Source organism: Macaca thibetana, chromosome 6 (assembly GCF_024542745.1).
Source record: "Macaca thibetana thibetana isolate TM-01 chromosome 6, ASM2454274v1, whole genome shotgun sequence".
NCBI lineage: Eukaryota > Metazoa > Chordata > Mammalia > Primates > Cercopithecidae > Macaca > Macaca thibetana.
This window is the reverse complement of record NC_065583.1, coordinates 100,214,020-100,231,027: the sequence shown is the minus strand read 5'-3', so window position 1 is coordinate 100,231,027 and position 17,008 is coordinate 100,214,020. Positions and strand designations below refer to the sequence as shown.

General features: G+C 42.3%; 1 protein-coding gene across 2 annotated transcripts in view; it reads right to left on the bottom strand.

Moving 5' to 3' along the window:
• The window catches only part of ACOT12 (acyl-CoA thioesterase 12), a 66,645-nt gene that overhangs the window by 4,282 nt on the left and 45,355 nt on the right, over window positions 1–17,008 (bottom strand). The window contains exons 6-12 of one of the 2 annotated variants that reach the window (XM_050795670.1): window positions 14,776–14,932; window positions 12,548–12,667; window positions 11,575–11,725; window positions 10,867–10,922; window positions 10,525–10,588; window positions 9,457–9,540; window positions 2,517–2,650 (exon numbers count right to left, since the gene is read on the bottom strand). In XM_050795670.1, the coding sequence (XP_050651627.1) occupies window positions 2,517–2,650; window positions 9,457–9,540; window positions 10,525–10,588; window positions 10,867–10,922; window positions 11,575–11,725; window positions 12,548–12,667; window positions 14,776–14,932 (766 nt within the window). The remainder of the gene's footprint in view (window positions 1–2,516; window positions 2,651–9,456; window positions 9,541–10,524; window positions 10,589–10,866; window positions 10,923–11,574; window positions 11,726–12,547; window positions 12,668–14,775; window positions 14,933–17,008) is intronic. The other variant, XM_050795671.1, reaches the window with a different exon arrangement.

The following is a 17,008-nucleotide window of genomic DNA, read 5'->3' as shown; positions in this document are numbered from 1 at the left end:
GGAAAACATTGTGAGGACGCGTAAATCATATAGTCAGTCCAAGAAGGATTGTTTATATAGATAAAGAAATATGGCATATTGGAAACAGCACTAGCTTTGGAGTCTTTTGACTCCCAGATTGCCACTTACTCGCTACATAAGTTGCATTAGGCAAGTCATTTTATTTTTTCATCTACAAAATTTAGATAATGATACGTGGGGTTACTGCAAGGATTCAGTGAAAACACCTGGCATAGTACCTGAATCATAGTAGATGTACAAGAAAAGTTAGTTGAATAAGAATTCATTCATTCATTCCATTTGTTCAACTTCAATTTGGCCGGAATGTCAAGTGACAGAGAATAGTGGGAGAAACATTTTTAAAGCATTAACACCAAAGTTTAGGCATTGTTATTCCTAAAAGCTTTGTACTGGTAGAGTATCTACTAAACTGATGCAAGAAAATTGAGAAGTGTTCCTCTTCTCTCAGAATGATTTATTGTGATAGCATTAACCATGACGTATCATTCTGATATGGGAGGTGGGCAGGGAAGTGTTGGATAGAGAAGGGAAGGGTCACTGGTGAGGGCTCCACCCTCAAGCCTGTGCCCACGGACCTAAATGAGGACAGGCATTTCTGTTGTCACACCCCAAAAGTTACCTTTTGGCCACCACACCCCACACCCTGTGCCCATAAAAAACCCGAGACCCTAGCGGGCACATCCAGCCTAGCGGGCTGGATGTTGAGAGGAACAGAAGAGCACACCGCCAGACACCAGCAGACGCTGGCAGGCCATTGATAGTGGAAAGACATGGAATTCGGTCAGGGGTGGTCAGAGGAGAGTCTGGTGGCTGGGCAGCCTGACTCCAGAAGAAGACCACCTTCCAACTCCATCCTCCTTCTGGCTTCCCATCCATCTCGCTAAGAGCAGCTTCCACCACTCAAAACCTTGCACCCGTCCTCCAAGGCCACGTGTGAGCCATTTTTCCCAGTATACTAAGGCAAGAATCCAGGATACAGAAAGCTCTCTGTCCTTGCGATAAGGCAGAGGGTCTAACTGAGCTGATTAACACAAGCTGTCTGCAGACAGCAAAACTGAAAGAGCACATCACAATACACACCCACTGGGGCTTCCGGAGCCATAAACACTCAACCCTAGATGCTGCCATGGGGTTGGAGCCCAAAAAACGCTCCCCGCGACTTAAGCACCTGCATGATCCCTCTAGGGGTTTGAGCAGCACGAAGAAACAAGCCACACCCCTCTCGCAGGCCCTACCAGGAGGATAAGGGAACTCCTCCCATTTAAACTCTAGCATCTGTGCAAATGTAACACATGACCTTAGAGATGTTTCACTTTAGTGGTATTAAATCATCTATTACATGGTATTTCTAAATCTCTATCACAGTGAGTTTTAGAAAATTTAAAGATGAGCCTCTATCTTGTCAAGATTAGGAAACGCTTAACATAATAGGAAGCCCATCTCACCAACCCTTCCATGTCAACAAGGTGGCCATGAAGCCCTGTGGGGTGCTATAGCCAAGGTGGCTGGGCCTCAGTGCAGCTGGTCCCCATCAGTGCAGTTGGCAGGGTGCACATCTCTGTACTGTGTTCCAGGAAAGGGCCGGGAGTGGAGGAGATTGGATTAGGGATGCAGGAGACAGGGAGTAGCAGGAGTAGGAGATGTAGGCTAATACGAACAGGGACATCATCAAGAGGGGGAGCAGGAAGGCATGCCTTTCACCTTGGGGCTCGCACAGCTTGCTGTCTTAGCTTCTCACCAGGGAGGGTTGCTTCACAGAGAAGTAAGGAACTGCCAATGAAATATTGAGAGTAGGCAGGACAAGTGGATAATCACTTCCTCAAGAGCAATGAGGTTGCATATTAAAGTAGAAGAGTGTAAAATTCAGAGCATGACAGACTTGGGTTCCAATTTGGGTTCCATCACTTTATTGTCTGTGCAATCTTGGCAAGTCTCAGAACCTCTTAAATGGAAATAATATCGACCTTGAAGTTACTGGTAGAATTACAATAGATGTGGGTAAAGCAGGTCAACTCAATATAGGTGATAAGTGAGTATAATTTTTGTTTTGTGTCTCTCAATATCACCTGATGCAGTATTCTGTCCACAGCAAACTTTATTTTTATTTTAATTTTTGACAGGGTCTCCTGTGTTGCCCAGGCTAGAGTGCAGTTGTGTGATCTTGGCTCACTGCAGCTTTGACCTCCCAGACTCATGCAATCCTCCCACCTGGGCCTCCCAAGTAGCTAGGACTACAAGCATGCACCACCATGTCCAGTTAATTTTTGTGTATTTTATAGAGAGGCTTTCACCATGTTGCCCAGGCTGGTCTTGAACTCCTGGGCTCAACTATCCACCTGCCTCAGCCTCACAAAGTGCTATGCCCGGCCAAACTTTTAAAAATACTCTTTAAACAATGGGTCACACATTGGACAGTGGAGATGGACTGCAATATGGAGATCATCTTTTACATGATGTCAAGGTTGATTGAGAAAAATTTTTAAGTTTGTTCTTACACACAGTGGGGGTCCCACAAAGGTCGCTTTGTAAAGTCAGACAAGAGACGATAAGCCAAATGTGCTGGACTTCCCACGTGCTTTTCAACCCAAACAGATAAAACATCATGCTCTTCCAGAGTATATATTTTTATCTAAAAGACAACAAAAAAATTACATTACAAAAGAAAACTGATGCTTTTACTTTAGAAACCATACGCATATATATGTAGTCAAAGACCAATTGCACTAACTAAGGCATCTTATTTCCTGGATGAAATTGAAGCCCCATGGCAATTTCTCTTCAAATACTGGGATATCTAGAGGTCTGTCCAGGATGCTGTAGTCCCGTGTCCTCTAAACAATATGTGACTTGAGGGTGGGCTATTTAATTATTGCACAACAGTTTTTTTTTTTTCTCATGAAAAATGTAAAAACCTAGACCTTTCTCTCCTTGTCTCTTTGTGATGGTTCCCTGCCTCTACTGAGGAAAAAAAAGAAAATATCACCAGACTGCTAGGCAGGTCAGCACCTCATCTCCCTCAAGAGAGCGGAGTCAAGGCTATAGCTTAGGACACTTTCCCAGGATGTCAGACATGTCTTCAAGTGGGCCGAGGGGATCCAGGAACTGAGTCAACCACCTCTAGAACCATCTCAGCCTCTCAGCAGGGCCCCTGGAGCACCATATTTCCTCAGCACAAAGCATCCTTTCATTTCTGAATCACTGTGGCTGGATCATCCTTCTGAACGGCCAGTTCCTGGTTTCCTAATGCACATTATTCCTTAGGTAAGAGGAGGCATGCCTTGGGGAGCCATTTGACATATACTTAAGCATGAATGCATCCCGTGCTACTCTCAGCTTTTCTTCCACTGTGTTTTTGACAATAATCAGAGATGTGTGTTCAGCTAAGAAAACATTTCTATCCTTCCCATTTTCTTTTCTCTTTCAGGGTACTTTGAAAAGCTAGTGTTGAAATATGCTACCTTATAACCATTCCCATGGCAACAAGCTGTGAGAAAACAAACAAATACGGGGTTAGGACTTCACCGCAGGAATCAAGCAGATGGAAAAAAATCAGGCTGTAAAGGAGAAACCTTTATTTAAATATAAATATTATCAATAAGAGAATGAAGAAATGAGAAATTAACTACAAGCAGCTCAGACACAAGTGATTATTTGCTTATATCATTTAACCTCTCCAACTGAACTTGCTTCCAAGCTTCCCTTTAAATCCAGCCTGCAAAGGAAGACATGATCGAGGCTGTCAGCACTTACCAAACACCAAGAAAACTACAGATGGGGCTCCAGGTGGCTGGTGAGACTCACCCTACTTAGCATGGGCATGCCTAACTTTGCCCCCAGCACAGGGGGAGTTGAAGGAGGTTCGTTGGTGTATATCCAGAGAAATTATCAGATTTATCAGTCATCCAATCAGTGCTTGGTGGGCAAGTGGCTCTAGGATGGGCTGCTGGGGCTCTGCAATCTCAGAGGAGCTGAGGGCAGGTGGCCAGGGTGAACTCCATAGTGCCAGTCCTATTCTGGCCTTGGGTCAGCCATGCTCCATTCTGGTGGAACGAGATGGAGTGGGATGCAATATTGTGCTGAGCACTTATTAAGAGTTGAATTATGTCTCTACCCTTCCACCCCCAAATTCATGTGCTGTAGTCCCAACCTCCTCTACCTCAGAATCTGACCTTATATGGAAATAGGGTTCTTGCAGATGTAATTAGTCAAGATGAGGTTGTACTGTGGTAGGATGGACCCCTAATCCAATATGACTGGCATCCTTGTTAAAAAGGGACATTGGACATAGACATGCTTACAGGGAGAACACATGTGATGACAAAGGTAGAGATCCAGCGATGTTTCTATAAGCCAAGGAGTGCCGAAGACTGCCAGAAAATTACCAGAAGCTAGGAGACAAGCATGGAACAGATTGTCCCTCACAGGCTCAGAAAGAAGCAACCCTGTTGACATCTTGGTCTCAGGCTACCAGCTTCCAGAACTGTGAGACAATAGATTTCTACTGTGTCCACTACCCAGTTTGTGGTCCTCTGTTATAGCAGCCCTAGGAAATGAATACAGCACTTTCCTAGGTGGCTGCTCCTCAGGCTGCAGTCACATGCTTCTGCTTCCTATCATGGAGCCAAATCAAACATCAAGCTAAGTTGTAACCACCAATGAATTCTGCCCTTACAGAGCTCACTTGACTTATGCAATGTCAGGTACAGTACTGGATGAGCAAATTCGATTTTGATCTTTCCCCTAGAAGGTGAGGGAAGCAGAAAGTCCCCATTGCCCTGCTGTCTAAATCAATGATATTGATGCAAACAAAGCAGACAAAGAAATGCAGTAGTTAGTTTTGGTTCTCTTTAAACCCTGCTAAGAAAGACCAGCTTTTGCTTAGTGAAAAAATTTTCCAGGAACAGTTCTCCAAGAATATGAATTACCTTTCACACTTGGGAATATAGAGATTCAATTTATTTATTTATTTATTTGTAACCAACTGATATGGTTTGGATTTGTGATTTCAGCCAAATCTCATGCCAAATTGTAATCCCCAGTGCTGGAGCAGGGACCTGGTGGGAGGTGACTGGATCATGGGAGTGAACTTCCCCCTTGCTGTTCTTGTGACAGTGAGTTCTCATGAGATCTGGTTGTTTGAAAGTGTGTGACACCTCACCCTCTCTCTTCCTCCTGCTCTAGCCATGTAGGACGTGCCTGCTTCCTCTTTACCTTCTGCCATGATTGGAAGTTTCCTGAGGCCTCCCCAGCCATGCTTCCTGTGCAGGCTGTGGAACCGTGGGCCAATTAAACCTCTTTTCTTTAACAATCACCCAGCCTCAGGTAGTTCTTTATAGCAATGTGAGGATGAACTAATACACCAACTCAAATGTTTTCTTTATCATTTGATGGTTGGAGAATTTTATTCTATGAAATGAAGCTTAAAGCAAGCAGGCTGAAAATCTGCTGGAGCTTGCTAACATTTTATTAGTGATATCTTTTTTTTTCATTTTAATAAGATCCTTTTTGAATTTGAATTTGAATGTGTTATACAAATAGTATAAGAGGGCTTTCAATCCCAACACTTTGGGAGGCCAAGGCTGGCAGATCGCCTGAGGTCAGGAGTTTGAGACCAACCTGGCCCACATGGTTATACCCTGTCTCTACTGAAAATACAAAAATTATCCAGGGGTGGTGGCACATGCCTGTAGTCCCAGCTACTTGGGAGGCTGAGGCATGAGAATCCCTTGAACCCGGGAAGGGGAGTTGCAGTGAACCGAGATCACGCCACTGCACTCCAACCTGGGAAACAGAGTGAGACTCTGTCTCAAAAAAACAAACAGTACAAGAGGAAACAACTAAAAATTTGAGAATTTTTGTGCCATCTATTGACAAATATGTTTTGAAGACTACACTGTGGGAAAGAGGGCAAAAGTGGTTTTTACAGAAGCCTAGGGGAGCCTTCATTTTCCTTGGAGGTATCTGGAGATGACCACGGGGGCCAAGTGGGTGGGGGTCGGAGAGGCAGAGCTCTGGGCCCAGCCCTCCCCCAGCTCCATGAGACTAGCTCCCCTCTGGTCTGTTTCCCATACTAGGGATCTGTCCTGTGTAAAGGTTTTCAGGTGGTTCGTGTCATTCTGGCTTTCTCCACAATTTTCCCAGTACATCCCCAGGTCTTCCTTAAATAAAAAACTACTCTTGTCAGGCCAGTCTCCTACTCAATGCTAATTTCCACCAGGAGAACTTGGCGCAAACTACCTACTGCCTAGAAAGCCCTATTTCTCCCTCAGCAATCCCAATCCTGACACTGTCTTCAAGGAGGTAAGAATGGCCTCCTCTCTGAAGTTCTCCCAATATAACTGTCTTCTCTTACTTGGAATTGCCTGTAAGAGCTGACTTTTATGGTTTAAGCACTATAATCTCTCACTTGTTAATAAACAACCTTATAATTATTCTTCAGCTGTTTCATGTACCTTTGTGATGTTTCCAAAATACACATTTTGCTCCTTGTATTAATACTACAATTAATTCTATCATTACACATGAAACATGAAATGAATTAAAACCATAAGCCCTATCCAATTTCATCACACATACTACAATCTTAGATTTTTACCATCTAATTTATATTGAAAACCTGGAAAAAACATGTTTTGGTTTTTTTTTTCTAGAGATGAGATCATTTTATGCTGCCCAAGCTGGCCTCAAACTCCTAGGCTCAAGCAATCCTTCTACCTCAGATTCCCAAGTAGCTGGGACTACAGGTGGATGCTGTCAGACCCGGCTTTGAGGAAAGTATGACTCTTTTTTTTTTTTTTTTTTTTATACAGGGTCTCACTCTGTTGCTCAGGCTAGAGTGCAGCGGCACAATCTCAGCTCACTGCAACCTCCGCCTCCCAGATTCAAGTGATTCTCATGCCTAAGCCTCCCCAGCAGCTGAGATTACAGGTGCCCGCCATGACACCCGGCTAATTTTTTATTTTTAGTAGAGATGGGGTTTCACCATGTTGGTCAGGCTGGTCTTGAACTCCTGACCTCAAGTGATCCACCCACCTCGGCCTCCCAAAGTGCTGAGATTACAGGTGTGAGCCACTGCGCCTGGCCAGAAAGTATGATTGTTTTCTGTTTTGTTTTGTTTTTTTGACATGGAGTCTCACTCTGTTGCCCAGGCTTGAGTGCAGTGGCACGATCTCAGCCCACTGCAACCTCTGCTGCCCAGGTTCAAGCAATTCTCCTGCCTCAGCCTCCCAAGTAGCTGGGATTACAGGTGTCTGCCACTGCTCCTGGCTAATTTTTGTAGTTTTAGTAGAGACAGGGTTTCAGCATCTTGGCTAGGCTGGTCTTGAACCCCTGACCTTGTGATCCACCTGCCTCAGCCTCCCAAAGTGTTGGGATTACAAGCATGAGACACTGCGCCCAGCCCAAAAGTATGATTCTTAACAGACAACTGTGTTGTAAGAATTATTCAACTAAAAGGTGACAGAAAAAATTAGAGTCATATTTTGAAATTAAAAACATATAAGCTGTAAAACGTGGGAGAGAAGAGGATAATTCTTCAAAACCATTTTTTATCAGATTTTTAAAATCAGATTTTCATCATGAGTATATTCTTTAAAGGAGAAATTCAAATTCAATGGAAATAATGTAAGAATATTTCTTTAACTATACAATATCCTCTAGTAACTATTTACATAATAATTGAGAATTAGTCATTGATAGCTCTCCCACAACACTAGCAAATTTATTTGGGTATGCTTTGGGCCACACCCTCCCAAGAACTGAAGTTATAATATATTCTACGACTTCACTAAATATGTTCTTTCACTCTATTCCAGACATGAATTTGTTTTTTCCACTGCTGCTCATGAATGCTCAGATCCCAGCAATGATGAAAGAAGCAGGTTTTATAATAGTGAAAGAAAACAAAGTAGTGAAGCATCTTTTATGAGAGATAAACAAATGCATTAGTTAAACCTGTGTTTCTGCATCACTGAACCAGGCAAAACAGAAACTTCACTGGATCCAAATGGGATAAGGAAGACCTTTAAAGGATTTAACAGTGAGGACAAATAAATCATAAAAGGAAACAACCAAAAACAAAACATTCAGAAGAGGTCAAAGTCAGAGTTGAAAAGAATCAATGAAGTAGCATCTGAATTTACTTAGATTTTAAGGTAAAGTAACAATATAATTTATCATTCAAACTGGAACACCAAGACACTGTTAATAATTATGATGGGACAACAGGTGTAAGCCAGAACTGTCCCAAGAAAATCAGGACACACGGTCATCCTATTTCATAGGCTGCTGCTTCACTGATGATGAAAATCAGTGCATACTGAAATATGAACGTAGCCAAAGTGCTGGCATTAGTGAGCGTCTCTGAAGTGCTAGGCGCTCCTGTGGTCTGGGTGTAATGGTGAGCAGATCGGCCCTCAGAGAGCTTACAGTCTAGTTCACGTGGGCATGACCTTCCGAGGGTCTCCTAATAAACCTCTGAAATTAAATAAAATTAAGATCCAAATGATGTATGTCTCTTTAAACCTGATGGCATGCAAAACACTGTAACAGGTCCTAAGAGAGATACAAAGAAGTCGAGACAAAGCCTCTTTCTTAAGAGGTTTATAATGTACTTAGGGAAAGAAGATCATGTGTAAGCATGTGTAAAAAGTTAAATTTCCATGTAAGGCTTAAATATTAATTTGAGGTAGCTGGGGAAGAAATGTCATAAGGTAGTGTATAATTAATTGAAAAATTGTTTATTTATTTATTATTTTTAGAGACAGAGTCATGCTCTATTGCCCAGGCTGGAATGCAATGATGTGATCATAGCTCACTGGAGACTGAAATGCCTGGGTTCAAGTGATCCTGCCACCTCGACCTCCTGGTCAGCTAAGACTGCAAGTGTCTGCTACCACAGCTGGCTGATTTTTAATTTATTTGTAGAGATGGGGTCTCATTATTTTGCCCGGGCTTGTATCAAACTCCTGGCCTCAAGGGATCCTCCTGCCTTGGCCTCCCAAAGTACTAGGATTAGTACGTGAGCCAGCACACTCGGCCAAAAAAATTAATTTTAAAGAAGTCATGACTAAAGGAGTTACTAGAAAAAGAAGTTCCTAAGTCAAGTGTGGCAGGAGAGGCTTTATGGAGAAGCATCTGTCCTGATCTAGATCAGGTGGGATTTGGGTAGATGGAGAAGAGAAGGAGGGAGAGACGGGATGTGAGAACCTAAGCTCAGAGGTAGGAGCATGTGGGGCATATTTGAAGGACTCCAAATCAACCAGCTTGTAGAGACTGGGCTGAAAAGATGGTTGCCTCTTATAAACAGTTTCCTTAAAAGGGTTTTTTTTTTTTTTTATCTTAAAAGCCGCCGTAGAAGCAGTAGAACCACCACCACCACCAAAGCTTTCATTTGTGATGGGCAATGGACTATGCAAATACCTGGAGGTGTCCTACCTTTTCCACAGTGCTGGTAACCTCCCATCCCCTTTTGGCTGCCAATTTTTTGAGGGCCTCCACATTGCTGTCACTCAGGGATGCCTAGAATAGAAATATTTTTATAGCTATGTGTTCAATACATGGATGTGTGATCACATATTTTCTGCTTTAAAAATGGACACTGTTGGAGGAGGTATGTGTTGAGTCCCAGTGATAATGTTGAGTTAAAACTAAACTACAGGCCGGGTAAAGTGGCTCAAGCCTGTAGTCCCAGCACTTTGGGAGGCCAAGGCACGCAGATCACTTGAGGATAGGAGTTCGAGACCTGCCTGGCCAACATGGTGAAACCCCATCTCTACTAAAAATACAAAAATTAGCCAGGTGTTGTAGTGTAAACCTATAAACCCAGCTACCTGGAGGCTGAGGCAGAAGAATTGCTTGAACCTGCCACCTGGAGGCAGAGGTTGCAGTGAGTGAAGATTGCGCCATTGCACTCCAGCCTGGGCGACAGAATGAGACTCTGCCTCAAAAAAACAAAGAAACTAAGCTACAGCTAACATATAATTTTTATCTTGAACCCTTAATTTAGAATTCAGACAAAGTAACTGTATACTTAACAACTGGGTATCTATCATTTTAGTTGGTGTCCTGAGCAAAGACAGACTACCTTTCAGTATGACTGATAATCAACATGTAATAAGTAAACTTGGATTTCTCTTTACATTCAGTGGTTAAAAATATTCAAATGATACTACTTTGTTATTGTTTTTATAAAAATGCAAGCTGGTGGGCACACGTCACGGTGAGATGCCGGATGGGACTGTGCCATGCTTCTGGAACATACCTGACAGCAGAGCATCCTGAGTCTGCAGTTTGGGAACTGTAAGAAGTCAAACAAGGCTCAGCTGCCGACTGGTAAGCAGTAACTGATAGCCTGGTTTCGTTTCATTTTGACATGACTGGCTGATATAATCCACCTTGTCACATAGCCTGTGTAGGCACAACCTAAGCCAGTTAGGCCAGGTGATTTCCATTTTTGTAATGATAAGACTTTTATATGAAGAGCTCCAAATCATAAAACGTCACCTGCTTGCTGATATCCCAGTGTATGCAAAGTGGAACCTCTTCTTTGTGGGAAATAACATATTTCCTGGAAAAAAAATTAAAATGTTAAATGAGAGGTTTTTTTTTCCCTGCATTTAGCACACAACAAAACCATAACACTTTCTTGAACTTCTGTCAGCCATGGATATCAGTGGAACAATGTGGAAGAACTATTTCCATAAGTCAGTAATCAGCCTTTGCGGCCAGGAAAATCAGACCTTCTCTTTTTCTGTTATGTGGGAATAGAGACCCAGAGAGGGGCTCTTATATAATTTGTCAGATTAGCGAAGACTCCATAAAATCATTACACCTTATGTTCCTTACCTGCCTAGGCGAATTCTCTTGCGTGCAATAGCTCCCCGATAGCGTCTAAAATCATCCTTTAATCAAAAACAAAATCAAATAAAATAAAATAAATCTCTACTATCTTAGTGGTATAATCCTTAAGTATCCTTCTCGTAAATCAGTCAAAAGGGCTAACTGGGATGTGGCATCTCTCCATGAAGTCAGAGCCTCTGTGCTGAATCCACAAAGGGCAGTTGCACTGACAAAGGTGTAATCCTTCCAGTTATTTTCTTCCTTTTTCAAAAGTGGAGATTATTAACATTTCTATTACCAGAATTGTACTCAATTCTCACTACAGAGTTTTTAGAAAAAATTAACATTGGCAATCAGGTAATTTCGGGATGAGGGAAAGATATGGTTCCCATGAACGTGGCACAGCATCAAGAGCTAGAGGTAAGGAAGCGAGAGAAGAGACCCAGAAATAGGACACAGAAGGTGACATCCTACCCACGGCAGTGTGTGGCCCAGTAGAGGTGAGGTCTTCAGGGCTTCCATTATTTGAACAAATGATCAGAGTGCTCGGAGGGGGGAAAGGAAAAGAAAAAAGCCCACTTCACTTTGTGATGCTGAAAAGAGAAAAAAACCAAAGGCAAAGAGCCAAAGAGGTTGTTGCTGGTGGCGGGAGATTCTGGGTAGAGCTCTCTATTCACAGGTCTGGCTATTGAACCTCGTGTGATAATAACTGACCTTTGAAATGGGTTGAATTCTGGGAAATGTGATGAGATTTTCCTTATCATCAGCAGCATTGTAAATGAGAAAAGCACTGTTGATGTGACGCCCTCGGCCCTCAGCCCATTCCTGACAGTCAAAGGCCTCCACGCGAACTCCAACTTCAACACTGTGAAGGATGACACAGGGTGGTGGGCAAAGAGGATCTCGACCCATTAGGCCCTCCTTGCCCACTGCCGCCACCTCCTCCAAGCAACAGGAGGATAAGGGCCTGGGTTTTCTTCTTTGTTATCAGCAAATCTGTGCAACTATTAACATCCATTTTCAGGTCAATGGGCTGCTTTTTACAAGCCCCTAAGAGCATTTCCATTTTACTTCCCCACTTTCAAGTGGGAAAAAGGCCAGGAAGGGCTTTATAAACATTCATGAACGTATTGTGGCAATGTGGGGGAGGGCTTAAATTGTGCCAAAGTTAAGTTTTCTTCCCTAAAATCAATAATTATGTAATTAAAAAAATAAACACTGCAATTAGATAGGAAACACAGATACTCTTTTCACATTTAAAAAGAAAAAAATACTAAGTCAAATCTTTTCATTGTGTACCAAGAACAATAAAAATAACTGGGAAGTGGTTTGGATTTCATGGTGGTAATACCAGGTCCATTATGAGTTGATTGACCATCTAGTCACTGGGACTGGAAGGAAAAGTTAATAATTATGCAGGGATGACAGGTACAAACCAGGTCCAACTGGGGCCAACTGGGACATACGGTCACCCTTATAAGACAAAAACCAGTCTGTCACAATTTACTAATTGTGAGAAGGCCCCAAGCAGAACAAAGGGTTAAACATGTGTTCATGGATTTTGAAAACTGCATGAAAAAAATGGAATTTTGTTAAAGTAGTTCCTATACTCACCTCCAGGCTGAAATTAAAAATTACATTTGTGCAACTTTAAATTTCTTCATAGCAGTCTAAGGGCTCACTTTACCAGGTCTGAAATGTATTGTTGACAATGGCAGTGAAGACAAGACGATCTCCAACTGTAGATGGCCCCCGGAACTTAAACATATCTACGGACTTCAGAAAGGGATGTGCCCAACACAGGCGGCTGGAGAGACAAAGGCAGGGAGAGAGAAGAAAGCCATCACTCATTCATTCACTGAACAAATACATAGACAAGTCTTCAACCTATTTTCTAAATAAGCATTTCTTTAAACTTGACTGAAATAAATAACTGGCTTATGTGTGTTGAGGGTAGGTCTGCACGATACCTGCCAATATCTTGGGAAATACCGGGTCCCCGAGTAGTGGGGTCTTTACCCAGATGTTGATGCTTCTACGCCTCTCGTAACAGTCCCACTCTTGTCTCATTTCCCAGGGAAGTCCCTTGGAACAACAAACCAATGCTTTTTGTTCTAATTTGAATTATAGTCATCCGGATAGCTCATGACTGTAGTCTCAAGAAGTTGTGATCCGGGTTGAAGTGGGGCCCAAGTGAAGGCAGGTGTCCTCACACAATTCCTCAGCTTCACAGTTAATCAGATTCACCCACAGATCAAAAGACAAGATTTTCACCCCAGAAAAGTTACCTGGATTGCTACATAAAGCCTGAAAGGCTAGGAGATACGCATTTTACGATTTTTGTGTGTATGACATGTTGAAATAGTTATATATAATATTTAATTTCAGAAAGTTACTTCCATAATTTTCTACATTTTAGATTCCCACTGTCATCATTCAATTACTCTGTGCCAACACCAAGTGAACAGATGCTGCCATAGTTATATTATAAGCCTTTACAAAGAACATGTTCAATTGCTTTACTGTCATTAAGAATGACAATCTCATTTTAAAAACAAACTCACTTATTTGTGCATGATTTTTAGAAAGGATAACTACAGGTTTCTAACTATAGTCATAACTATAGACATATGAATAATAAAATTATTTTAATTTGAGGGAAATACAACCTTAGCAATTTTCAATGGTTATGAAAATTGTCAGAAGGGCAGATCCTATTCAAATGCATTTCCAGGGTACAGAGTGTTCCCTAAAGTTGCTCAATTACCTACATCTTTCCATTAAGAATAAAATAACCTTTTTGAAATCGAGGAGTCTTTAAAAGTATTCTAGGCCAGGCACGGTGGCTCATGCCTGTAATCCCAGCACTTTGGGAGGCCAAGGTGGGCAGATCATGCGGTCAGGAGATGGAGACCTCCTGACGGGGTGAAACCCCGTCTCTACTAAAAATACAAAAATTAGCCAGGCGCGGTGGTGGGCGCCTGTAGTCCCAGCTACTCGGGAGGCTGAAGCCGGAGAATGGCGTGAACCCAGGAGGGAGAAGCTTGCAGTGAGCAGAGATTGCGCCACTGCACTCCAGCCCGGGCGACAGAGCGAGACTCCGTCTCAAAAACAAAAAAAAAACCACACAAAAAAAACCAAAAAAGTATTCTAAATATTCTGTTCCTTCTTTTCCTATTTTTCAGTTAATTCTTTGGCCATAATTATTTTTAACCAGCACCTTTTAAAGTCAGACCTAACTGTAAATTGTCTTTGAAAAGGTTTGTAACTGACTGACTTTATTTATTTACTTATTTATTTATAGAGGCTGGAGTGCAGTGGCGTGATCATAGCTCACTGCAGCTTTGAATCCCTGGGCTCAAGTGATCCTCTCACTTCTGCCTCCCAACTAGCTGGGACTATAGGTGCACACCACCACACCAGCACATTTTTTTGTAGAGTCAGGGTCTTGCTATGTTGCCCAAGCTTGTCTTGAACTCCTGGCATCAAGCAATCTTCCTGTCTCGGCCTCCCAAAGTGCTGGGATTATAGGTGTGAGCCACCATGCCCAACCTAGACTGATTATTTTTAACTGTGAAGCCTGTCTTCTAGTTCTATTCTGCATTTACTTTGTCATAAGCTATCAAGACAACGAGTTGCAGTTTCATAAGATCAATATTCATAATTCAGAATAAAGTATTAAAACTGCCATCTCATTTTTATTTTTGAACCAAATATTTAAACATTCACCTTCAAACAAAAGGACAGATTAATCCTAAAGTAAGCAAGTAAATGATTTAGAAATCATTATAAAAGGCAATATTTTCCTCAGTCTTTTCCTTGACTTCTTGAGTAGCCCAAGAACTGGATCTCAGTCCCTTTCTATTTTCTCCTCACTGGTCCCAAAATCATATGCCGAAGGTCAAAACCAAGAACCTTGCAGAAATAGTAGCCACCGTCTCCATCCAAGCCATAATCTGGCCACCGAATGTATTTCCGTGATGGTTTGCGTGGGGTGGGAGGACCAGTTCAATGCTCTGAACAGAGGTGCCCCTTGTGGAAACCGCTCCTTCCTCTTCATCAAAAAGGAGATCTGAAAGGTGGATGTAAACATTAATGAAGGTGGAGTGAACCATAGGCCCTGGGGCTCCAGCTTTTCCTTCCCAGCAGCACATTCAACTCGGATTTATAGAAAAATTAAAGTGTTCTCAAAGGCTTAAGACTGAGCAAATTGACAGGTTCTACAGAGTGACTCTTAATGATGAATATTTGCAGTGAATTGGGTTAAGATAACATCAGAAAGGGCCTTTAGAGATCGTATTCTAGCCTATAAAATAAGTCTACTGGAATTTTGATGGAAAGAATGGTTACACTGAAACTTGAGTTGTTCGTGGTGGGGTAGGGACAGATCAGGACAGGAAGGGGCAGAAATGTTGGGGGTGATGGATCTGTCATTATCTTGATTGTGGTGATGTTTTCACAGGTGTAAACTTCTGTCAAAACTTATCAAATTGTATGCTTTAAATATGGGCCATTGTTTGTCAATTATACCACAATAAAGTTGTTAAAAATAAAGGAATCTGAGCTACGAAGGACCAGAGACACCAGAAAGCTTGAAACACTACCTTTAGAATGGAAATATGGCCTGCTGTGGAAACTGTTTGTAATGATTGCAGTCACAAGCAGGAAAGACACACTCTGTTATACTTCTTCACATCCTTCTGCTTTCATTTTTTTTTTTTTAGACGGAGTCTCACTCTGTCATCTAGGCTGGAGTGCAATGGTGCAATCTTGGCTCACTGCAACCTCAGCCTCCCAGGTTCAAGAAATTCTTCTGCCTCAGTCTCCCGAGCTGGGATTACAGGTGCGTACCAGCATACCTGGCTTATTTTTGTATTTTTAGTAGAGATGGTTTTCACCATGTCGGCCAGGCTGGTCTCGAACTCCTGACCTCAGGTGATCCGCCCTCCTCGGCCTCCCAAAGTGCTGGGAGTACAGGCGTGAGCCACCGTGCCTAGCCTTTCTGCTTCTTTTGAATATCTGCTCCATTTACTAACAAATTGGTTTTTACTCTTAACAATGGAGAAATCTGACTGCAAAGCAGTAAAATGTATTCAATTATGCTTTTTGCATCATGAAGTGAACCACCAGCTAGGTTTCCAGCTCACATGCTACTGTTGGGCACCAGGGGGAAAGGATTTACAACTTGGGGCACCATCCTGGCTGTACTGTCAGAGGCAGAGCTGAGCTTGCAGTGTGAGAGGGAAGATACACCCAGCAACTGTTGGTGCTCTCAGCACAGTCTCCACTGGTGATCCGGAAGTGTAGTCACAGAAACCCTTAACTCCACTTCCTAATATAATTTTTAGATTTATCATTAATTGATGGTCTCTTTTATTTTTTCTTATTTCCATTGATCATTTCAGTCCCCAGCTTAAAATAAGTGAGTAGCTACCCATTGTTTTCATATAAAACCCCAAATCCTTCCCACGGCCTGCAAGCCCTGTCTTCCTGGTCTGGCCTCACTCTCCCTCGCCCTTTGCTCCAGCCACACTGGTCTTTTTTCACTTCCTGAGGAAGTATTATCTTCAACAACAGGGCGTTCGTCACATCCCTGCTGTCTACAGCAATCCCCCTGGCCACCACCACCTGTGTCTTCTATTTCACTCATACTCTGTGGCCCCTGCTTGGTCATCACTTCCTCAGGGGAGCCTTCTCTGACCTCCACAGCTCAGCCTCACCTTCAGGATCTCCCGAAGGATCTTTCTTTCATGGCTATAGTTTTATGTTATTTGTGTGCCCTTTTATTATGTGACCCACTAGATCCTAAGCTTTTTGGTGCAGGGACTATGGATTTTTAAAATTCTCATATAATTCCTGAACATAGGTGCTTAATAAATATTTATTAAATGAAATGAATGAATAAACAACTTAGCTGATTTACTTAACATTCATAGTCCTTACTCTCAATAGAATATTTTTAGGTAATAAAATAGTTGTACTGACACTTCTGTCTGCCGTTGATGAGAGTCCCCACTGGTCCCCATTTTTGCTTAGAAGTATCAGACACTCAACTATTTCCAGTTTGGTGGGTGTGGAAGAGTATCTCATGTTGGTTATAATTTGCATTTTCCTGATTACTAATGAGTTCCAACATCTTTTTACATGT